Source organism: Hyla sarda, chromosome 9 (assembly GCF_029499605.1).
Source record: "Hyla sarda isolate aHylSar1 chromosome 9, aHylSar1.hap1, whole genome shotgun sequence".
Lineage (NCBI taxonomy): Eukaryota > Metazoa > Chordata > Amphibia > Anura > Hylidae > Hyla > Hyla sarda.
In genome coordinates, this window is record NC_079197.1 from 97,977,120 (window position 1) to 98,002,487 (window position 25,368).

Here is a 25,368-nt window from a genome sequence, read left to right on the forward strand (position 1 = left end):
TTATTGTTGTCCTTAGTGGAATTTGAACCCAAGTCCCCAGCACTGCAAGGCAGCAGTGTTAACCACTGAGCCACCATGCTGCCCTTAGCATACATCTGCTATGCATGGTTGCTAAAATGGACAGAGATGTCAGCAGAGAGCACTGTGCTCGTGATGTCATCAGTGTTCCAAAAAGAAAGGAATTTTCTCTGTAGCATTCAGCAGCTAATAAGTACTGGAAGGATTAAGATTTTTTAATAGAAGTAATTTACAAATATGTTTAACTTTCTGCCACCAGTTGATTTAAAAGAAAAGAGGTTTTCACGGGAGTACCCCTTTAAGTCTGATCTGTATAAGGGAATACACCCTCTGGGTTAAAGGGTATGAACATTTCAGACATTATTGGTATATCCAAACAATGACTGCTAGATAGGCATATCCTGAGCACTGCTGGTGGAGGCTAGATACAGTAGGAAACCAAATGGGCAAGTGACTCAACTCTGATGTATATGGTAGCTGTGGAGTAATGGCTTTTTAGTATAGCTATCTGCTTTATTGTGTCTGCTGTGCTATATATTAGGCTTTATAAGATGGCTCTATTCAGGATTTGTATCAGCTACTACTTCTACTAAGCCTGTACTGTACATCCATCGGCCTTTGATATTACAAGCATGTATGCTGAGGGTTTTTTTTCACATGAATTTTATAAATTTAGTGATGATCTTAAAGAAAAAACTGTCACACTCTCCTCCATATAAAATTATATGAAGCTATTATTCCCTAGAAGTATACACCTACATATAAGTATAGGAACATGGGGGACACAGATCAAAGGTTGAAATTCTTTCTTCTTTAGCAGTGGTCTTCAACCTGCGGACCTTCAGATGTTGCGAAACTACAACTCCCAGCATGCCCGGACAGCCGTTGGCTGTCCGGGCATGCTGGGTGTTGTAGTTTTGCAACATTTGGAGGTCCGCAGGTTGAAGACCACTGTTCTATAGGATCACACTGGTGGTGGTTGAAAGATGAAACCATGACTTAAATGGGTACTCCGGTGGAAAACATTTTCTGGTGCCAGAAAGTTAAACAAATTAGTAAATTACTTCTATTTAAAAATCCTAATTCTTCCAGTACTTATCAGCTGCTGTATACTACATAGGAAGTCCTTTCCTTTTTGAATTTCCTTTCTGTCTGACCACAGAGCTCTCTGCTGACACCCCTGTCCATGTCAGGAAATATCCAGAGCAGAAGCAAATCCCCATAGCAAACCTATCCTGCTATGGACAGTTTCTGACATGGACAGGGGTGTCAGCAGTGAGCACTGTGGTCAGACAGAAAATAAATTCGAAAAGAAAAGAACTTCCTCTGGAGCATACAGCAGATGATAAGTACTGAAAGGATTAAGATTTTTAAGAAGTAGAAGTAATTTACAAATCTGTTTAACTTTCTGGCAGCAGTTGATTAAAAAAAAATGTTTTCCACCAGAGTACCCCTTTAAGACTAGATCATTCCCACATCATAGGGAAAACAGTAGTCTGAGCCGCACACTATAGTGTGCTTCCACCTGTCTATAACAGCACTAGGGAGTGGAGTGGGGGGTGAAGAAGAGCTTTGTGATGTCACCTGCATTACTTTGATGATGATTGCTAAGTCATGGAGGCACAGTCCATGGTTCAATTTCCATTCATAGGGAGTAGAGATGAGCGAACTTACAGTAAATTCGATTCGTCACGAACTTCTCGGCTCGGCGGTTGCTGACTTTTCCTGCATAAATTAGTTCAGCTTTCCGGTGCTCCGGTGGGCTGGAAAAGGTGGATACAGTCCTAGGAAAGAGTCTCCTAGGACTGTATCCACCTTTTCCAGCCCACGGGAGCACCTGAAAGCTGAACTAATTTATGCAGGAAAAGTCATCAACTGCCGAGCCGAGAAGTTCGTGACGAATCAAATTTACTGTAAGTTCACTCATTTCTAATAGGGAGCACGCAAATGGCTGCCTAGTCATAGGACTGGACATTAGGTTTCTTATACTTTTCTTATTTGCAAGATATTGATTTATACATCACATACCATCATTATATGTGTGTATGATGTAGAAACAAGAGAACCTTTGGTGGGATACATTAGTTTAGGGGGAAAATAAACTTTTAGCATAGAGAATATTAAGGTACGTTCACACACTCTGTGGGGTATGTAGAATTTCCATGAGCCCTTTGCACATCATACTGGATGTGTTTAACAAACAACTTTACTCTTATAGGGGTATTCCAGGAAAATGTGTATATGTGTGTGTTTATATATATATATATATATATATATATATATATATATATATCAACTGGCTCCAGAAAATTAAACAGATTTGTAAATTACTTTTATTAAAAAATCATAATCCTTCCAATAATTATCAGCTGCTGAAGTTGAGTTGTTCTTTTCTGTCAGGCAACAGTGATCTCTGCTGACATTTCTGCTTGTCTCGGGAGCTGCACAGAGTAGATGAGGTTTGCTATGGGGATTTGCTTCTACTCTGGACAGTTCCCGAGACATGTGTAATCAGAGAGCACTTAAACAGAAAAGAACAACTCAACTTCAGCAGCTCATAAGTACTGAAAGGATTAAGATTTTTTTAATGGAAGTAATTTACAAATCTGTTTAACTTTCTGGAGCCAGTTGAGATATATATATATATATATATATATATATATATATATATATATAGTTTTTTCTGGATAACCCCTTTAAGGTTAGGTTCAGACTGTGGAATCTCCAGATGGAAAATTTCCATCTAGAGATTCCGAGTGCAGCCAGCGCTGGCTGAATCAGGATACCCGCCTGAAAAATGAGCAACACCATTCTTCAGGCGGATATTTTAAAGCGGATTTTACGTTCACAAATTCCGCTTCAAAAATTCCGAAGTGTGAATTGGTGAATAGAAAACCCATTCACTAGCTTGTACATTTTAGTCAGCAGAAATTCTGCCTGCAATTTCAAGGCGGAATTGCAGGCATAAATTCCCTAGTCTGAACCTAGCCTAAGAAAACGCTAGTTCATGAGATAATTCATCTGAGGAAGGGGTGGTCAGCTCAGAAACGCGTTATGATGTGAGATTCTGTGAAACAGACGTGCATATGGTCTATTACTAGTATCAAGAATGTTGCGCCCCAAGCTCCAGGGTTTTTCTTCGTATGTCCATAAGTGAATCCAGACATTGATCCAGGCATCATCCATGGCTTCCCTTTGACAGCTGCACCTATTTGATATTGTACTTCACTATTTGATATAGTCCTTCACTTCATGCACTCTTTGCTGTGCTCCATACTGCTACCCATTATGTTTAAAGGGGTATTCCGGCCAAATACATCTTATCCTCTATCCAAAGGATAGGGGATAAGATGTCTGATCACAGGGGGCCTGTCGCTGGGACCCCCCTGCGATCTTTGTGCAGCACCCGCAGTCTATGTGGGGCTACCTTTCCAGTCTCGGAAACCTCTGTGTTTCCGGGACTGGAGATGTGACGTCATGCCACACCCCCTTGTGAGGTCTCACCACGCCCCCTTCATTTATGTCTATGGGACGGGCCGAGACTGGAAAATCAGGGTGCTGCACAGATATCCGCGATCAGACATCTTATAGGATGTACTCGGCCGGAATACCCCTTATTTTGGAAATCTGATTTTTACAATGCAAATTTGCAAATCTGTGTGAAGAAAAAGTCACATGTCACATGGTCTACGCGGATACTGTGTGGAACCTGCATCGGATAGGCAAGATGCAGATTAGGCTGGGTTCACACCACGTTTTGTTAAATACGGCTCCCGTATACGGTTGGGAGGAGGGGGGCGGGGCTTAAACGCGGTGCCCGCACTCAGCCGTATAGGGGAACCGTATTTAATGCATGTCTATGAGCCGACCTGAGTGAACCGCAGCCTCCGGTCGGCTTCGTTTTCCGCCGTATGTGGTTTCCCGACTGCAGGCAAAAACGTGGTCGACCACGTTTTTGCCTGCGGTCGGGAAACCGCATACGGCCGAAAATGAAGCCGACCGGAGGCTGCGGTTCACTCCGGTCGGCTCATAGACATGCATTAAATACGGTTCCTGAATACGGCTGAGTGCGGGCGCCGCGATTAAGCCCCGCCCCCTCCTCCCAGCTGTATACGGGAACCGTATTTAACAAAACGTGGTGTGAACCCAGCCTTGGCCCCCATTATCCCCCAGAAGATAATCTAGGTCCAAAAGTGCAGCACAATGGAATGGCGTACACAGTGACAATCCACATTATATAAAGCTATGCACATGGATATGAAACAGATTTGTATTACAAATGCGTACAATATTTATCATTAAGAAAATAATAGAAAAAAATCTTGGTTAGGACGTTGTTGTAAAGCTGCAGTAATTTTATGATAAAAATGATATTCTGCCTTTCAGGTGATGTGGAAGACGGCTCACTAAGAAGTAGAGATAAGAGACTCAGCTTAAATCTGGTTAGTTTTCTACAATAATTCAATACAATAAAAGTAATTTTTATATGTTCACGTGAATGTTCACAGGGTTTATATGGTTAATACAGCACCTATGGTTACTATAGCACCTTCTCAGTAGACTTCACTTCACTGCAAAGTAAGGATCAAACTGTGTGAGAGAAAACGTGGAGAGGTTTTTCCCCAGCGACCAATCACAGCTCAGCTAAAACGAGCTGTGGTAAAGTGAAAGCTGAGCTGTGATTGGTTGCTGGGGGGAAATCTCTCCACTTTTTCTCTCATACAGTTTGATAAATCTGGGCCGTTATTATTTTGTGAGCTCTGCTATCAGGGACTGCTGACTGGGACACCTATAGTGCGTTACTCTGAACCTACTGAATCACTGCTTCAATCATTTTCTGTATTGACACATTTTTACGAAAAACTTTCTGCAGTGGACATAACTCATACGCCAAAAGACTGTATGACATAAGAAAGAACAATGATGGGATGTACAAACAGAACTGCAATTTCAAAGCTAGTGAAAGCAGCGTAGAGACGGATTACTATTCTAAACTAAATAGAGACTCCTAGTGGGCAACTGTGGAATTACACACACACACATATATATATATATATATATATATATATATATATTTATATACTGTGTATGTATATATATATATATATATATATATATATATATACAGTGGTCCCTCAACATACGATGATAATCCGTTCCAAATGGACCATCGTTTGTTGAAACCATCGTATGTTGAGGGATCCGTGCAATGTAAAGTATAGGACAGTGGTCTACAACCTGCAGACCTCCAGATGTTGCAAAACTACAACACCCAGCATGCCCGGACAGCCAACGGCTGTCCGGGCATGCAGGGAGTTGTAGTTTTGCAACATCTGGAGGTCCACAGGTTGAAGACCACTGGTATTGAAGGTTATACCTAACGTGTCCCCGCTGCTCCGGACCGTCACCGCTCATCACCGCTGCCCTGGATGTCGCCTTCCATCGCTGTCGCCGTGTCCCCGTGGTGTCCCCGACGCTCCGGCAAGGCCTCTGCTTCCCCGGCATCCTCGCTCTCACGTCGCCGCCATCACGTCGCTACACATGCCGCTCCTATTGGATAACGGGATGGCGTGCGCAGCGACGTGATGACGACGATGGAGAGCGCAGACGATGCAGGGGATCCTGAAGAGGACGCGCCGGAGCCCAGAGGACAGGTAAGTGATCGTCAGCGGACCACACGGGGCACCGTAAACGGCTATCCGGTGGCAGCTGAAGAAGTCTGCGCTGCCGCATAGCCGTTTATGCGATGGCTCCGACATACAAAAGCATCGTATGTTGATGCTGCCTTCAACATGCGATCGCCTCTGAGAGGCCATCGCATGTTGAAATTATCGTATGTCGGGGCCATCGTACGTCGGGGGGGTCACTGTATATATATATATATATATATATATATATGTGTATAGCATGGCCGTTCTGAGCACATCACATAGAAGGTTCCTCTAAACTGAGCTATTATACAACTACCATCTCCCAGCATGCTCTGACCATATAGGATCCACACCCTTAACAGAAACATTATATGTCTGCTATAGTAAAGGGTTATATCTGATTTCATCATGTGATGTGAACTTTATTGTGTTTAGCTTGTGTAGCTGTAGGATGCACTAACTTCCTATTTTTAGTGAAATCTGCAATAATGTTCCCCGTTCTGTGACCAAAAACAAGACCTGGAAATAATTTACAAGATAAAGAGGAAGTCACTGCAAATGTTATAGAAGGCTAAAACAGCTACATAGCATTCTGGGCATCTGTAGTCACTCTGCTACAGTATACCTGACAACATACCTCCCATTTTTTTGCATAGTTCTACCATTGCCATTGGAGTTTTTTTGTCAAGCCATGGCTCGGTGCTGAGCATAGGAAGGAAATATTCTATAGCGCCAAGCCAAGAAGTTTCAGTGACACATGAGTACTGTCCTGGGACAGCTGGACATCACCCAAAAAAAGGGAATGTCCCTCTGGACCCAGGAAGGTTGAGACTTTTTTACATGATATGTACATCATAATATAATAATTATTCCCGTTCTTTTATTCCTTCTTTGTTTTCATTCCCACTATCACAAATGTAATATTTTCTTTTTTTTTTCTTTATGTCTTTTAGCCAAGGTTTACACCACTTTATTCCTTTACATCAGACTGTTCAGAAGATAGCTATGTCCCCATGAACCCAAATGCTTCCCCGCCAGTTTCTGAGTCAGACAGTAGCACAGATGGATATATACCAATGAGTCCGGTCACTGCAGCTTTTACCTTCCCAACATCAGTCAACTCAAAGGTTACCAGTCCTTTGCCAGAACTCCCTGCAGACCTGGAGCCCCCTCCTGTAAATCGAGACCTCAAACCTCGTCGAAAGAGTAAGTCAATATGTCTCATTGTGTTTCTATGGCTGTTGTTTCATGAAACATTTTTTTTCTTTTGATCACTTAAAGGTGTACTAGATCCCTAGACATCTTATCCCCTCTCCAAAGGATAGGTGATAAGATGTCTGATCATGGTGGTCCTGCCGCTGGGGGCCCCACGCGATCTTGGAAAAGCCGGTACAAACAGGCCCGGAGCATCAAAAATGGCGCTCCTAGGCATAGGCAGTAACAGGCTGGCGTTATTTAGGCTGGGGAGGGCCAGGGACAATGGTCCTTGCCCACCCTGGTAACGTTAGGCTGTTGCTGTTTGGTTGGTATCTGGATGAGAATAAAAATACAGGGAACCCTATGTGTTTTTCTTTTATTATTTAATTATTTATGGGAAAAAAAGGGGTTCCCCATATTTTCATTCTCAGCCAAATTCCAACCAAGCAGCAACATCCTGACGTAATAGGGTGGGGATGACCATTGTTACTGGCCCTCCCCAGCCAAAATAACGCCAGCCTGTTATCGCCTAGGCCCAGGAGCGCCATTTTTTATACTCTGGGCCTATTGGTAGCAGCTCTTCCCGGCACCCCTGTGGCGGTGGGTACCAGGGAAAAAATCGGGGGTTAGTGCTAGCTGTTTTTGGTGCTATCGCTAAGCCCCGGCTTAGTAATGGATTCTGGCTATAAGACAACTTCCACTACTAAGCCTGTGAAGTAAATAAAAAAAAATATAAAAATAAACAACATGTTAAAAAACTTTTACTCCAAGACACACTCCCTCACAAGCCCTTTTTATTTTATTAACATTAAACTAAATAAAAACAAAAAACAATGGTCATCATCGTACTCCACAGGATACATGGATCTGAAATGGAAGGGGAAAAAAAGGAAAATACGTTAGTACATTTATTGTAACCCACCCGCACATTTCCCACCTGCACCGCACAACTACAACTTCAAGCATGCCCTTACAGTAAGGACATAATGGGAGTTGTAGTCATGCAGCAGGGCTGGGGGTAGATGTGCAAGGGGTGACAAGCTTGTCACCTGCCCCCAACTGTATGACTACAACTCCCAGCATGCCCTTACAGTAAGGACATGCTGGGAGTTGTAGTCATGCGGCGCCGGCGGGTGACAAGCTTGTCATCCTCCTGCCCATCTAACACCATTCCCCCCCCCCGTACCTCACAACTACAATTACCAGGATATCCTTACAGTAAGGACATGCTGGGAGTTGTAGTAGTGTTGCGTTGGCGGGAGATGTGTGGGCGGGTGACTAGCTTGCCCCACTGTGCCTGTGAAAATGAAAGTAAAAAAAGTTGCACAAAATCTGTCACGTGCGACTTTTTGAAAATGTTGTCATAGGCAAGTTTGTAAGCCAGGTCTGACCTTGCTTACACTTGCGACTTTTTGAAGGGGGTTTGCGACTTTTATTTGCTTACATGTGACTTTCACAATGATAAATCCTGGACCACTGCAAAGTAAAAACTGAAAATTGCTTAGGTAGGGCAAATTGGTATTGTTTGTTTACCCACAAAAGTCACACAAAAATTACTTAGGCGCACGTGCAAATTTTTGTGTGAATTTTTTAAGCATAAAAAGCTGCTTAAATCCCTTGATAAATCTCCCTCTATGTGTTTATAGTGCGCCCACCACCTCTGGACCTGCGTAATCTTTCTACAATTCGAGAACATCCTGCGGTGACTAGAACATGGACAGTGCCTTAGTAAGTGACCACAAGTTTACTGTAAATGTGTAAATCTATCTATCTATCTGTAAAGAAAGGATGTATGTTCTAAGAACATTTGTTGTTAACCAAGGTATTTCTTTACTGTTGACCACCAATGTCTAAAAATAAATAACTAAGTTACAAGAAATTATAATGCCGTAAACTACATTAATATTAAAGGGGTATTCCAGGCCAAAACTTTTTTTTATATATATATATCAACTGGCTCCGGAAAGTTAAACAGATTTGTAAATTACTTCTATTAAAAAATCTTAGTCCTTCCAATAGTTATTAGCTTCAGAAGGTGAGTTGTTGTTTTCTGTCTAACTGCTCTCTGATGACTCACGTCCCGGGAGCTGTGCAGTTCCTATGGGCATATTCTCCCATCATGCACAGCTCCCGGGACATGACATCATCATTGAGCAGTTAGACAGAAAACTTCAGAAGCTAATAACTATTGGAAGGATTAAGATTTTTTAATAGAAGTAATTTACAAATCTGTTTAACTTTCCGGAGCCAGTTGATATATATATAAAAAAAAGGTTTTGCCTCGAATACCCCTTTAACATTTTCTCATATAAAACTCTCAGATTTTTCCATAAATATCAGTGAGTTTCTTATCTTTAGTATCTGCTGTCAAAGCCTTTTTTTTTGCGTGGGTGACTATTATCCTAATATCTAGGGGGGTCTTGAAGGACAGGACTCCCAGGTGCAGTCTAACACCAAAACAATAAAAGGTTACTAGGGTACTGCTTACCAAAAGGTAAAGTACTATTGCACCTTTTCAGCAATAAAATCTTAAATCCGTATTATCATATGTCTAGAAATCCATTGTGAAGTTTAGATATGGTGGCCTCCTGTCACCGACACATTTCGAACTCCTTTGGTTCTTAATCATGGTATGATGACCTCAACTAAGAACTGGAAGGGCTTGAAACACTTTGGAGACAGGAGAACACTATATATAAACTTCATGAGGATAGTAAAGAAATTATTGTGACTATTTATATTGTTCATATATTTAATTGTTCAAAGCTGCTAGATTCAAAATACTGTTGTCTTCTCAATCTGAAATCACCAAATAATATTTAGGATATGGTGGTGGTATTTGGGATTTAAGATGTCTTATGTAGGGTATTTAAAGAAAGCATGTCATCACTTTCATGCCATCCAAACCACAGGGATCATAAAATACTGACAGTCCCCCTAATGGTATTTAATTCACTTTGTGAAGGTGTCTTCTCCAGACGGCAGGTTTCAGCTCCTTCCACAGAAGTTCAATAGGATTCAGATCTGGGCTTATACAAGCCACTTCAGCTTAGTCCAATGTTTTGTTCTTAGCCATTCTTGGGTGTTTTATCTGTGTGCTTTGGGTCATTATCCTGTTGAGGACCCATGACCTGGTACTGGACCAAGCTTCCTGACACAGGGCAGTACATTTTGCTCCAGAATGCCATGATAGCCTTGAGATTTCATTGTTCCCTGTACAGTATTACTTTTGTCAGTTTTAAAGTAACAGTATTTCAGGGAACATTGTGGGATTTTCCACGTCTGTATATAGAAAATTATTCAGCACAACTTGTAAATTATTAAAGGGGTATTCCAGGCCAAAACTTTTTTTTATATATATCAACTGGCTCAGGAAAGTTAAACAGATTTGTAAATTACTTCTATTAAAAAATCTCAATCCTTTCAATAGTTGTTAGCTTCTGAAGTTGAGTTGTTGTTTTCTGTCTAACTGCTCTCTGATGACTCACGTCCCGGGAGCTGTGCAGTTCCTATGGGGATATTCTCCCATCATGCACAGCTCCTGGGACATGACATCATCATTGAGCAGTTAGACAGAAAACTTCAGAAGCTAATAACTATTGGAAGGATTAAGATTTTTTAATAGAAGTAATTTAAAAATCTGTTTAACTTTCCGGAGTCAGTTGATATACATAAAAAAAAGGTTTTGCCTGGAATACCCCCTTAATTAAAATCCCAGTTTATTCCAGATTTAGGAGTTAAAGGGGTACTCCGCCCCTAGACATCTTATCCCCTATCCAAAGGATAGGGGATAAGATGTCAGATCGCCAGGGTCCCGCTGCTGGGGACCCCGGGGATCGCTGCTGCAGCACCCCGCTATCATTACTGCGCAGAGCGAGATCGCTCTGCACGTAATGACGGGCAATACAGGGGCCGGAGCATCGTTATGTCACGGCTCCGCCCCTCGTGATGTCACGGCCCGCCCCGTCAATACAAGTCTATGGGAGGGGGCGTGGCGGTCGTCACGCCCCCTGCCATAGACTTGCATTAAGGGGACGGGATGTGATGTCATGAGGGGTGGAGCCCTGACGTCACGCTGCTCCGGCCCCTGTATCGCCCGTCATTACGCACAGAGCGAACCCGCTCTGTGCAGTAATGATAGCGGGGTGCCGCAGCGGCGATCCCCGGGGTCCCCAGCAGCGGGACCGCCGCGATCTAACATTTTATCCCCTATCCTTTGGATAGGGGATAAGATGCCAGGGGCGGAGTACCCGTTTAAGTGGGCGGTTCTCATCAATGATTGACAGCTACCTCTGTATTCTGGTTAATGCAGGGAAGCTGTCAATCACAGGCCCACCAACTCTGGACTCAAAGAGCAGGGATTACAAATAGTAAATGACAAGTTTTCCCACAAAACTATATACCAATGTGCTCAGCTTCTACCGATCTATAATATAACTCCACATTATTCTAATAACATAACATGCAGTGTGAATCCCCCACGCCAGATCAGGCCAATAAAAGCCGCACCCATCCCAGTAACATTTCAGCAGAAGGGGGCTCCTGTTATTACTTCCTTTCTATTAAGCGACACTAATATTTATCAGGTCTAAGTGCTTTGTAAACATCATATCATAGAATCTCGTGCATCATTTTTCAGCACAGATGCAAACCTAAACATTGGCAGGAAAATGATCTGCTCAGTAAAACAGCCCCCAGTGTCTCGTAAAGCAAATATGACAACGAGAAGAGAAATAGGCTAAGGTATGAATCAGACCTCAGCCTTTGGATGAGAAGCAAATAAATATTCCATGAGCACACAGCTGCTCGGAACATTCTAGACAGACATATCACGTCTGCCTTGTTCTGGAGCGGGTGGACAATCTTCCCAAATTCATTGGTCTCAATGGCTGGGCAGTGTTTACCATCTACATGCCTGTCTGGATGAAGACTTGCCAGATCTCATTCAGCGCAGATCGGAAATGTTTACCTTCTTGTCTTTGTGTTATTGTTATAGGTGTCATCATATAGAAGTGACTGTTTCCCAACCAGTGTGCCTCCAGCTGTTGCAAAACTACAACTCCAGGCATGTCTGGAGTTGTAGTTTAGCAACAGCTGGAGGCACACTGGTTGGGAAACTCACCTCACTTCCATACTGTTATTCTTACAGAAGCAACAAAAGAAAGTCATGTGTATGAGCCATATGTGCAGTGTCAGGAGTTGGCTGTGTTTCAGAGCATCTGTAATATGCTTGCCTGACCTCTTCCGTGTTTTTCTTCCTAGCAATCGGACCAGCTTTATCTCCCCAGAAAGTGACTGTATTAGGTCAGCAAATGTCTTTTCCAGTTCTGTCTCAGGAGAAGAGGAGGAGAGCTATATTCCAATGGTAAATGTCTCATGTATTCCTCATCTCGCGTTATGTGCAGCACATAGCTGCCCTACTGTGCATATTACAGAGATAAGGGCATATACATAGTATAATACAAAATGTATGCCTTTGTACAGGGGTCCCTCAAGTTACAATATTAATCGGTTCCAGGACGACCATTGGATGTTGAAACTAGAGAGGAGCGAACTTACAGTAAATTCGATTCGTCACGAACTTCTCGGCTCGGCAGTTGATGACTTATCCTGCGTAAATTAGTTCAGCCTTCAGGTGCTCCGGTGGGCTGGAAAAGGTGGATACATTCCTAGGAAAGAGTCTCCTAGGACTGTATCCACCTTTTCCAGCCCACCGGAGCACCTGAAAGCTGAACTAATTTATGAAGGAAAAGTCATCAACTGCCGAGCCGAGAAGATCGTGACGAATCGAATTTACTGTAAGTTCGCTCATCTCTAGTTGAAACCATTGTATGTTGAGACCAGAACTCTATGGAAACCTGGTAATTGGTTCCGAAGCCCCAAAATGTCATCAAAAATAGGAAAAAGTGAGGATTAAAGAAAAATAAGTTAAATAACTAATATAGATAAAGCAAATCCTTACATATAAAAGTAAGAAAGATCTGCTGGGAGCTGTAATCACTGTCTATGTCAGTGTTTCTCAAACAGGGAGCCTCCAGCTATTGCAAAACTACAACTCCCAGCATGCCCGGACAGCCAAAGGCTGTCCGGGCATGTTGGGAGTTGTAGTTTTGCAAAAGCTGGGGGCACCCTGCTTGGGAAACACTGGTCTATGTAGAGGACAGGAGCTTCTGCGGGGTCCTGTACAGTACACGCAATGTCCTAAAAAAGTAACATGGAGTCACCCTTACTTGGTGTCAAAAGGAGCAGCTAACCCTGGCACAGGTAAAGAGTACAGAACATGTAATACCTCCCTGTACTGTAGGGGGTGCTACGAGACATCAGTCAGTGCATACGCTTCAGTAATACAGGGGTTTAACCAATGAATGCCCATTCTGATTGGTCAGTGTTTCAAGCCATTGACACGTTTCACAGATCTGGACTGTCTGTACATTGTATGTTGAGTCTGGTTTCAACTTACAATGATCCAGAATAGACCATTGTATGTTGAAACTATTGTATGTTGAGGCCATTGTAAGTTAAGGGATTACTGTACTAACATTGCATGAGGCTTTAAAATGGCATTCACTGAGTTAGAGAAGTTGCGCAAGATTTATTAAAAAAAATGAAAGCCACGCCTGTCTACGGTTATGTCCATTCAATGAATCTGATCGAGTCGCGTTATTAGACCCAACCGTTAAAGGAGAATGGCATTTTCTTTTTCATCCGCATAATAATACTTGGAATACAGCCCTAAACCACCTTGACCAATTTCAGCAGCAAGCTCAGAACATGCAAATCTTGTTTGTTTGCTTTGATCCCCAGTCTGTGCCACGTATCTCTTATTCACAGAGTTAATGCACAAAGTGTCAACCCATACGAGGATAATGCACAAGGTGGTATCACAGTACAAGAATGCATAACATGATGTCATGGCATAAAGATAAAATACATCTATAAAAGTATAATAATATCAATTACATTTCCAAATGTGAATCAAGTACACAGTGATGTCACATTGCAAGGACATTACACTGTTTAGTGTTTAAGAACAATGATGTTCAATACTACAAAACACTATGCCACAGTACAGGGATAATGCACACAGTGATGTCACAGTACATGAAAATGGCACAAATTTATATGGGCCAATTATCAAGTTAATAAGTGTTTCTAGGATAATCGGTCAGTGTAAAAGGGCCAGCAGTGAGCTGTTGACCTGGTGGATCATAAGCTGATCCCACCTTTTGTGCTGCCAATAAATGTATCTCTGTTGTCCACACATCACCCTGTATAAACAATCCATGTATGGCTGATAATGTTGAATTTAAAGGGCTGCACGATTGATCAAGCCTTATGAAGGCTCATTTAATGAGTGCCGATCACTTTTGGCGGTCATTATCTGCAGCCTGTCAGCCAGTGTAAAAGGGCCCATCTTTTTTTTCATATCAACTAGCTCCAGAAAGTTAAACAGATTTGTATATTACTTCTATAAAAAAAAATATTAATTCTAAAAGTACTTATCAGCTGCTGAAGTTGAGTTGTTCTTTTCTGTCTGACAACAGTGCTCTCTGCTGACACCTCTGTCTGTCTCAGGAACTGTCCAGAGCAGGAGAGGTTTATTATGGGGATTTGCTCCTACTCTGGACAGTTCCTGAGACAGACAGAGGTGTCAGCAGAGAGCACCGTTGGCAGACAGAAAAGAACACATCAACTTCAGCAGCTGATAAGTACTGGTAGGATTGAGATTTTTTAATAGAAGTAATTTACAAATCTTATAAACAAAATGGAGAGGCTCCTGTCTATCTGACAATCACCGAGGACCCGAGCAACCCAACACACACCTATACCCACGGTGTATAAAAATAGGATCAATATGGAAAAAATAATAAATGGGGCTCAAGGGTCAAAGATATCTGGTTTAATTGATATGTATTTATTAATATAAAATGTAAAAAAGAACCAAATAGGGATGTACAGGGCCCTTGTACCTCCCTAATTAATTAAATAACGATAAAATATAATAATCCCAATATAAAAACTAATAACAACTATAAAATTGATATGCAATTTGAGCCTGTAATATCAATATCAATATAAAGATCTCCTGATCTTGAGGAACAGCACAGTATAAATGTTCATTCAAAAACTCTTGTTTCCGGAGATCTTCAATATAGAAAAAATAAAATGTATCCGCTACAAGTAATCAATTGATGCGGTAGTGCTGTATCCGTCCAAATCTTGGCAACTAATTTCACCGACACAGTGATACAATGTGGCACTTTGTGAACAGTGGACAGTCATTCAAAATCACTCTTTAAGCATTTCTGCGTATGACATACATCAAAGAAGCCAGTTGGCAATACATTACATATAATGCTCACCACTCCGAAATGTCACGGATCTCCCTTCAGTATAGTCCTGGGGGCCGGCTGTTAAGCGTCTTATGGCCGGTACCTTGCCTCTATCAGGGATCGTGCTGCTGGAGTCTCGGCCAACTCCCAAAATCGCAGCACTCGGTGGTGGGCACCGTTTGGGGGACTGCAGCGCTGTCAAGCGGAGTCCCTTGGTCTGACCAACTTGAAATGATGGTGGTCTATAGACCTCAAGTCTTTATTGCAGATGGTCCAATTGGCTTCTCACTGGTAGTTATTATATGCGATAAGCAGAGTGAATAACCCGGCGGCGTTCCTCGTGCAAAGTTCGCGCGCTCGGGAGATGGTTCACTGTGATGAATGCCTTGGATCTGGCGAATGATTGCTTATTCTCTCAGAAGAGTGTTCTTTAATAACAGGCTCAATATCGCAATGTCTGAATTGCTGGACGCGTTTCAAAACCTTCCTCGGTTTTTTCTTCAGCAGCGTTCCGCTGCTGAAGAAAAAACCGAGGAAGGTTTTGAAACGCGTCCAGCAATTCAGACATTGCGATATTGAGCCTGTTATTAAAGAACACTCTTCTGAGAGAATAAGCAATCATTCGCCAGATCCAAGGCATTCATCACAGTGAACCATCTCCCGAGCGCGCGAACTTTGCACGAGGAACGCCGCCGGGTTATTCACTCTGCTTATCGCATATAATAACTACCAGTGAGAAGCCAATTGGACCATCTGCAATAAAGACTTGAGGTCTATAGACCACCATCATTTCAAGTTGGTCAGACCAAGGGACTCCGCTTGACAGCGCTGCAGTCCCCCAAACGGTGCCCACCACCGAGTGCTGCGATTTTGGGAGTTGGCCGAGACTCCAGCAGCACGATCCCTGATAGAGGCAAGGTACCGGCCATAAGACGCTTAACAGCCGGCCCCCAGGACTATACTGAAGGGAGATCCGTGACATTTCGGAGTGGTGAGCATTATATGTAATGTATTGCCAACTGGCTTCTTTGATGTATGTCATACGCAGAAATGCTTAAAGAGTGATTTTGAATGACTGTCCACTGTTCACAAAGTGCCACATTGTATCACTGTGTCGGTGAAATTAGTTGCCAAGATTTGGACGGATACAGCACTACCGCATCAATTGATTACTTGTAGCGGATACATTTTATTTTTTCTATATTGAAGATCTCCGGAAACAAGAGTTTTTGAATGAACATTTATACTGTGCTGTTCCTCAAGATCAGGAGATCTTTATATTGATATTGATATTACAGGCTCAAATTGCATATCAATTTTATAGTTGTTATTAGTTTTTATATTGGGATTATTATATTTTATCGTTATTTAATTAATTAGGGAGGTACAAGGGCCCTGTACATCCCTATTTGGTTCTTTTTTACATTTTATATTAATAAATACATATCAATTAAACCAGATATCTTTGACCCTTGAGCCCCATTTATTATTTTTTCCATAATTTACAAATCTGTATAACTTTCTAGAGCCAGTTGATATGAAAAAAAAAAATAGTTTTTAACTGGAATACCCTTTAACAGAGAAAAAAAAATGTGCATCCACAATTTTTTTTCTCCACTTAATTCCGCTAAACTATCAGATCCCTTAAGGACCCCATTCAAGTGAATGGGGTCTGTCGGGAACCGGCAGTTGTACTCCATCCCGTTTCAGGGTCCGTTCAGTGCAAGAAAAAAAAGTGCCGAACGGACCCTAAACGGGATGGATGTGAACGGCAGTGTGAAAGAAGCTTAAGTTGTTGAGTCCTATAGCAGTAGTTCTGCCCATGGCTTTGGAAAAAACAAATAAACATTGTTTTGGTGATATATATATCAGAAATTTAAGGAAATGACCTAATAATGAGGCACATGGTAATACAATTGCCTGTAGCTTTCCTGCATTGTTTTTGAAAGTCTTCTACTTGTGACTCCAATAATAAGTCTATATAAGAGAATTTGCCAGCAGCTAATAAGACCTTATGACAGCACTTTACCAAATGTGGCATGGCCATCTGCATGTACATTTAATTGCCATTGAATATGCATACCATATAAATAAAATATATTTCTGTTATTTCTCTGAAATGGTCTCATTAGAATCCTACTGCCTTAAGAATTCACCATCTGTCTGCCGTAATTATAGCTTAGAACTCTAGATACTATGTTATGTCAGAAGAAGCATTAACATACACATTTACATTCTCCGAGCTTCATGGAGATGAATCTTATGTTACTGTACCAATTCTTACAGATCAAAATGAGCAAAACTGTTATTACCTACTAAATGTGCTATTATCTAACACAATATACTAACACAAAAAGAGCTATATCCCCGTATTCAAGCGGTAAAGGAGGTAAAGGAATCACCGCTTCTTAGCATTCAACACAACAATATAGCAAAAGGATAAAGACGCATTCTGGGAAAAATCTATGCATTAAAGGGGTACTCCACAATAAGATGTCTGATCGGCTGCGGCACCCCAGACATCTGGTGCATAAAGCGGACTTCGTGCCGTGCCGGATGACTGGCCATGCGGGGTGGAAGCCCGTGACATCATGGTCACGCCCCACTCGTGATGTCATGGCCATGCCCCCTCAATGCAAGTCTATGGGAGGGGGCGTCACGCCCCCTCCCATAGACTTGCATTGAGGGGGCATGGCCGTGACATCCCAAGCGGCCGCAGGGCAGCGCAGCAGGGAGATCGCTGGGTTCCCACTGCTGGATAGGGGATAATATGTCTAGGGGCGGAGTACCCCTTTAACTCCTTAAGGACTTAGGACATACCTATACATCCTGAGCCCGCTCCCGGTGTTGAAAACAGGGTCACGCCGTGACCCTGCATCACACTGGGTCAGTCCCAGCTGCTAATCATGATTAGCAGCCGGGACCCTGGGCTAACAGTGTGCGGCACCGATCGTTGTGCCGTGCGCTGTTAACCCTTCAGATGCGATGAAATTGCGATATTCCGATCAGCTGGGACTCAGGCGGAGGTCTCATTACCTGTCTTCGCGGCATCCGATCGGGGTTTGATTGCTCCAAGCCTGAACTACAGGCTTGAGCAATCGAGCCCCTATCTCCCTGATCCGTGCAGAGCTATGGCTCAGTGTGTGCAATGTTATAGGTCCCTATAGGAGCTATAACACTGCAAAAAAAAAGGTGAAAAAAAAAAAGATAACAAAGGTCATTTAACCCCTTCCCTAATAAAAGTTCAAATCACCCCCCTTTTCCCATAAAAAAAACTGCGTAAATAAAAATAAACATATGTGGTATCGCTGTGTGCGTAAATGTCCGAATTATAAAAATATATCATTAATTAAACCGCACGGTCAATGGCGTACGTGCAAAAAAATTCCAAAGTCCAAAATAACATATTTTTGGTCGCTTTTTATATCATGAAAAAATGAATAAAAAGCGATCAAAAAGTCCGATCAATACAAAAATTGTACCGCTAAAAACGTCAGATCACGGCGCAAAAAATTAGCCCTCATACCGCCCCATATGCAGAAAAATAAAAAAGTCATAGGGGTCAGAAGATGACAATTTTAAACATATAAATTTCCGTGCATGTAGTTATGATTTTTTCCAGAAGTACGACGAAATCAAACCGATATAAGTAGGGTATCATTTTAATCGTATGGACCTAGAGAATAAAGATAAGGTGTCATTTTTACTGAAAAATGTACTGCATAGAAACGGAAGCCCCCAAAAGTTACAAAATTGCGTTTTTTTTTCAATTTCGGCGCACAATGATTTTTTTTTCTGTTTCGCTGTAGATTTTTGGGTAAAATGACTGATGTCACTGCAAAGTAGAATTGGTGGCGCAAAAAATAAGCCATCATATGGATTTTTAGGTGCAAAATTGAAAGGGTTATGATTTTTAAAAGGTGAGGAGGAAAAAACGAAAGTGCAAAAACCGAAAACCCCTTAGTCCTTAAGGGGTTAAGCCTAGTGCATGGCCATAGAGGAAAGTGCATGATGCTGGGATTCAAGAACTCCAAACAGAGAATTCTTGTGCCATGCACTACCTCAGCCTATTACTTCTCAGCCTATTACTTATATAGTGTAGATATATTCATACACTAATATGCTGGAAAATGCATCGTTAACTGTCCTTGCCATCAGTTGCCTACAGTCTTACTCATTTTATGGCCAATTTCATAGGAATTAATTTGGCCTCAACAAGTTTTTACAAGTAAAAACCCACATGAAACCACAGCAGGGCTTCCTACCAGTATCCATTTTTGTACTGTGAGACAGCTCATCACACCTATATCCTGTCTACTTATGAAGCCACTGTTTGTATATACTAGATGTGGCATATGAATCCTTTTGAAGCCACGTTTCCATTGTTTAGCCTCTATAACCTAACCACCTATGCCCTTTTATATTGCCTTAAATAATAGAGAAAATAAGGATACTTATTTGAAAAGGGTTCTCCATTCCCCTCTTTAATGTGTCTGCTGGGACCCTTAGTTCACCACTGTAATCTGTGTGGAAACCTGCCAATAAGTTTTCAATCCAAAATGACTGTATGAGTCGGGTAAGAAACATTACTTTGAGTGCGGCTTCACTAGATGGCTAAATGACTGGATTACTAACTAGAGCTTGTTGTAAGGAGCTGCTGCCCTCCCACATTCCACAAACAGATGATAGAACATTAGATAAGGAGTTAGGAAAGAACTATTGAAATGTGACTTTATTGATTTGTAGGATTCCAAAGGTGTAGGCCTGTACTGTGCAGGCTAAGAGAGTTTTTGGGATAACCCCTTTAGCAGCGGTCAAGTCCTGGTAAAAAAAAAAAAGTGAGGGAACTCATCCAAGATTTCCACACAAGGCCTGGTCCTGCAGGGCTCCTGCAAATGGGAACGGTGTTCCTGCTGTGAAAAAGTGCAGGAACTCAGTTCCCATGCATTCCTGCAGGACTTGATCCCTTGCCCATTAGGTTCACAGTGCTCATTCACATCAGTCATTTGTCAGCGTAATTTAGCACAGGACAGATCCTCCAGAGCTAGAGGTGCTCTTGGTAACTTTAACTCTCTTCACTCCAGCCAAAACATAAGGATTCTCTCAATAGCTTGAATTTTCCTGTTAGGGTATTTTGAAAATGGGACAACCCATCTAAACATGTTCTTATGTCCTTATATAGGAGCAGAGACAAGGGGTATCCCCCAGCAATGGCAGCTTTCCATGGCCTCGGAAGTTCAACCTTGACTATCTGGCATTAGACTTTAATTCTGCATCTCCATCTCCTGTACAAAAGGTAAGATATCTACAATAGTTGTTCTGTGAGAGCCAGTATGATACACTTGCCACAAATTATGATGTAATAATATCAACAAGAACAACATCTATTACTATTATGCTTTTGTATATGGATGGTTTATGAGGGAAAAGTGAAGGTGACCTGTCATCAGTTTCATGCTATCGGAATCCCGGAAAGCATGAACATGTGACAAGCTTATTACAATGGCGTATGCTTCCATCACACAGCATTTCAATGGGGTCATAGATATAAATCCAGCCTGGAATAGTTGTGCAGTCCTCAGTGGTTTCTCCTCATCCCACTGCCCTTGATAGATTTTTCCCTATTCCTATTGGTGTGGTGTATCAATATTTAGAGGCAGTCAACAGAAATGGTATTGATGTCCTCTGAATATCCATGTACTGCATGCATCACTGTAAGAGCATAGCTGAGTCAAGCTGAATAGAAAACAATCAGGAACAGCATTCGAGTACTGCTGCCCATTTTTTTTTTTTTTTTTTTTGGGAATCATAGGAGTCTTAGCACCTGTACCCCTACCAAAACTTCTGGAATGTCACTAGGACATGTCTTTAAGAGACAAGTACTCTTATGTTATGTCAGTGTTACCAAACCATTATGCTGCCTCCAGCTAATACAAAACTACAACTCCCAGCATTGGGAAACACTGCCTTACATGTAATGAAATTGATTATAATTATTCATATACTTACTCATCCACTTCATTTTGGTGTTTGTTGCTACAGTAGAATCTCCCTTAGTGGACACCTCCCAATAGCAGACAGTTTTTAATTCCCCGGCAGTCTCCCATAAGATTTAATGTATTTACACCCTCTGAATAGGGGACACTCCCAATAGCGGATGCGGACACACCGTCAGGGGGTACAGTCAATACCCCAGTAAGAGGCCCAGGCCCTCGCTGCTCCCCCCTGCAAAAGCCTCAGCACAGAAGCAGAAGACCGCTGTTTAAACAGTAGTCTCCTGCTTCTGTACGTTTGCCGGCCACATTATTCACCCCATCCTTCCCTGATCCTCCTGTGCCACTTTATTTCCCTTGTGCCAAATCATTCCCCTCTTTATTACCCCCTGTGCCACATCATTTCCTCTTGAACCCCCCCCCCCCCGTGCTATTTTATTCCCCCTTATTACACTCTGTGAAAATCACTCCCTGTGCCACTTCATAAAGAGGGGGTGATGGACTTTACACAGGGGGTAAGAAAGGGGGAATTGCATGGCACAGGGGGTTCCAAGGCAAATGATGTGGAACAAGGGGTAATGGGGGGATAATTTGGCACAAGTCATAGCGGAATAAGATGGCACAGGGTAAAAAAGAGGGGTGAAATGATACGGGGAAGGGATGAGGGGTGATTAAATGGCACTGGGAGATCCTACTATTATATTGCTTTTTATCATGTTTTGTATGTAACTACACTCTGCAGTGAATACAGTTCCGTATTCGGTCATTTTGAAAGATTTTTGAGCCTTTTTTCCTAAAAGGGGGAATCTCTCAATAGTGGACACTTTTTTATTCCCCGTGAGTGTCCTCTATTGGAAAATTCTACTGTATACAGAAAGGGAGCTTCCTTCCCTCTCTGTACCGGCAGGTGACTAGGGGTATTCTAGAAGGGGGCTGGTTTGTGTCTCCGTTCAGTAGGTTATGTCTTCAGGTTATGTGTGGTATTACAACTTGGCTCCATTCAATTCAATACCTCACACAACAAAAGGACAGGTATGGTTCTTTTGGAATATATTGGGTCTGTTTTATCCTGGATAACCCATTGCATTCTGTTTTTGCCCGTAGATATGTAGACTATGTTTTGGCCATTGAAATTTATAGGGCCATCTTCAACACGTGGATGGTTTCCCTTTTTTAACAGGATGCTGACATACAGCTGTACAGCACAAAACACAATGTAAATGGGATTTATAGTTGGAGTAAACAGTACATAACAGTGTGCTTACAATTCCAAATCTCTACCAACCTAGACTGCAATAGAGACCTTGAATAAGAATATCTCTAAAGCTTTCAAAGTCTTATTCACACAATAGCTGATGTCTTTAAAATCTGTTATAGCTGACTTCTTAACTGAACTGTTTGTTTCTGTGACAGCATAGAAATATGTTATGCATTATGTTGGGTTATAGAATTGTTGGGTTGTAATTATTCTGAATTGCAATACATCTGAATACTGATAATACCTGCAGTACCACGTGAAAGCACAGATAACACATCATGACATCACAACTAATTGTGCCATAAGACAAGCTCTGCTACGTGATCTCTATATTGCTTGGATTGTAAGAATTGTACGGCTTGTAACCATATTTCTTGTTAATCCCAGAAACCTTTCCTGTCTGAAGAGCAGAGAGTGGACTATGTACAAGTAGACGAGAAGAAGACTCAAGCACTGCAGAACACTAAACAGGAGTGGTCTGACGAGAGACAATCTAAAGTGTAAAGCCGTCTTCATAGTCTTTTTATGTTTTGCACTAGAATATACAATTTATATAGCAGCTAAATGGACATTTTTATCATTTGCATTTCAAGCTGCAGGGAAAAACAGGAAAGCCAAGGGACAAAATGTATTTATTTCCCTATATGACAGATGTGGGAATTGCTGAGAGTTTGTACTCACATCCATGCATCTATAGCATGCACTGATTGTATACATGAACGTATACTACAGGTAGCAGAATTTATACTGAGCACCTCAACAGTATGAAGGATGACATGTACCTGAAGTATACACATAACCACTTCATTTTTGATAAGCCATATAAATCATGTAACAATGCTCTTCCTCCTGAGTGAATGGATGATACTCCCACCTCAAGGAGTTGTCTCATTCTCTCAGTTTTTATAGTGCACAGTAGACCTCTTGGTTTCAAAATAGGTGCAATGAATTCCAAATGTTTTATATGTTTATATTAGTGGCACTGTAGTTTATGCACTGCACTCACATTTTTTATGATTGTAATCTATTTTTATGTTCTCAATGAAAGTGTCTAATTTAGGGGCTAAAAATTGCACCACTGTGTTTAGCTATAGCACTGAAACTCTAAAAATGACCACGTGCAGGTTGTGTTTTTGGGAGTCACACCCGTGGTGAGCCTTAGCAGTGTCTGGTAAAGGGAACAATGTTGGTTTTGAGTAAATATGTATAGGTGGGCCCTTGGCACCATGTATGAATTATTACTACTATTATTTTTACACATCCATTCCAGTCTACTGTCAAATGCATATCTTATACAACATGTTAGAAATGGACAGCATTGCTTTCTTTCTAAGCATACAAAACATGGGCTTACAGATACACTGTATACTTTGCATACTGGTTGCTTCTGACCTTAAAGGGGTACTCTGCTGCCCCAGCATTCGAAATGTTTTGTCCCGAATGCTTGGAGCCGGTGGTGGGGGGGTCATGACGTCACACCACACCCCTTGTGACATCACACCACGCCCCCTCAATGCAAATCTATGGGAGGGGGCATGGCGACCACCATGCCCCCTCTCATAGAATTGCATTAAGGGGGTGTGGCGGGACATGAGGGGTGTGACCATGACATCACAACCCCCTGCCGCCCTCACCTAAACGAACACCGGGTACTGCACAGAGATCACAGGTGTCTCAGCTGCCGGACCCCCTGCGATCAGACATCTTATCCCCTATCCTTTGGATAGGGGATAAGATATGTAGGGGCGGAGTACCCCTTTAAGGAACACCCCTCTGAAAAGCAGACTTTTCATTGTAGTTATGTGTGTGCCCTGCAGCAGGAAAGACATTGGGCAGAGAATACAAGTTTTATGATCTTTTATATTGCCGGAGCCATTGCAATTATGACAAATCAGTTGTGTAACAGAACCTTATGGGTCCCTATAACCAACAAGTTTTACTGATCCTGTTCTTCTTAATATAGCTTAATGCTGCACCTATCAGTAATCTCCATTGTTTTGTATGCTACAAGCGACACATCAAGAAATGGAATGCTGTATCCATATTACACCCATAAGTACCTGTTTCATAGTTTGTTTTTTACCTTTAACCTTAACCAAGATGTCAAGTGAGCACAAGTTGGTGCTGTTGACTTGACACCTGTTACACTTAATAATACTGCATAGCCTATATGAATTTTCATTACAGTAAGAATTTCCATAGCTGAAATGTTCTTTATAGTATCTACAAGTATAATATTAACTTTAGTCCACATACTATGGATTGGTAAGAAATCAGAAAACAACATGTACCAGTATCCTTATCTCAGACACAGAGCTGCAGCCTCTACTGATATTATATAAAATGGATAGGAAAGTTAGTGACATAATACCAATGCGCGTATTCACACTTGTGTTCATTCAAACTTAATTTAAGATAAAAAAAACATCCCTGTACCTTTCTTTAAAATAGTAGGATTAGAGGATTAAGATCTTAAGCAGCTTGTGTCAAACACAAGTGTCAACATAGAATGAAACTGACCGCATTGAGATACATTGTAAGTGGTAGATTGCAATGTATATATATATAATTTATGTATCTTTCATAACATTTTTGAGATAGGGAAACACTTAACTAGTTATGGTGGCACAGTAGTATAAAAAAAAGAGTCACACAGTGATACTACACATAATGCAGTTGTTGTATCTTAAAGGGGTATTCTGGCTTTATACATCTTATCTCCTATCCAAAGGATAGGGGATAAGATGTATGATCGCAGGGATCCTGCTGCTGAGGACCCCTGAGATCTCAGTGCAGCCCCCAGAATGCCAGGGACTGCACTGAGATTGCGAGGGTCCCCAGCGGCGGGACCCCTGCGATCATACATCTTATCCCCTATCCTTTGGATAGGAGATAAGATGTATAAAGCCGGAATACCC

The 25,368-nt window shown here is 41.8% G+C and overlaps 1 protein-coding gene and 1 long non-coding RNA gene across 10 annotated transcripts in view; one reads left to right on the top strand and one right to left on the bottom strand.

The window, feature by feature from the left end:
• Positions 1–4,789, bottom strand: part of LOC130290902 (uncharacterized) — a 176,702-nt gene extending 171,913 nt beyond the window's left edge. For 2 of the 4 annotated variants that reach the window (XR_008847727.1, XR_008847729.1), the window contains exon 1: positions 4,568–4,789. This is a non-coding gene — a long non-coding RNA (uncharacterized LOC130290902). Of the gene's footprint in view, positions 1–4,549 lie in introns of all 4 variants that reach the window. The other 2 variants (XR_008847728.1, XR_008847730.1) reach the window with 1 other exon arrangement.
• GAB3 (GRB2 associated binding protein 3) overlaps positions 1–25,151 on the top strand; it is a 266,527-nt gene extending 241,376 nt beyond the window's left edge. For all 6 annotated transcript variants that reach the window (XM_056539100.1, XM_056539102.1, XM_056539099.1 and 3 more), the window contains 6 exons: positions 4,405–4,460; positions 6,623–6,875; positions 8,513–8,594; positions 12,129–12,231; positions 20,382–20,495; positions 22,838–25,151. In XM_056539100.1, coding sequence (XP_056395075.1) covers positions 4,405–4,460; positions 6,623–6,875; positions 8,513–8,594; positions 12,129–12,231; positions 20,382–20,495; positions 22,838–22,954 — 725 coding nt within the window. In that variant the 3' untranslated portion in view covers positions 22,955–25,151. The remainder of the gene's footprint in view (positions 1–4,404; positions 4,461–6,622; positions 6,876–8,512; positions 8,595–12,128; positions 12,232–20,381; positions 20,496–22,837) is intronic.
• The last annotated feature ends 217 nt before the right edge of the window (positions 25,152–25,368 follow it).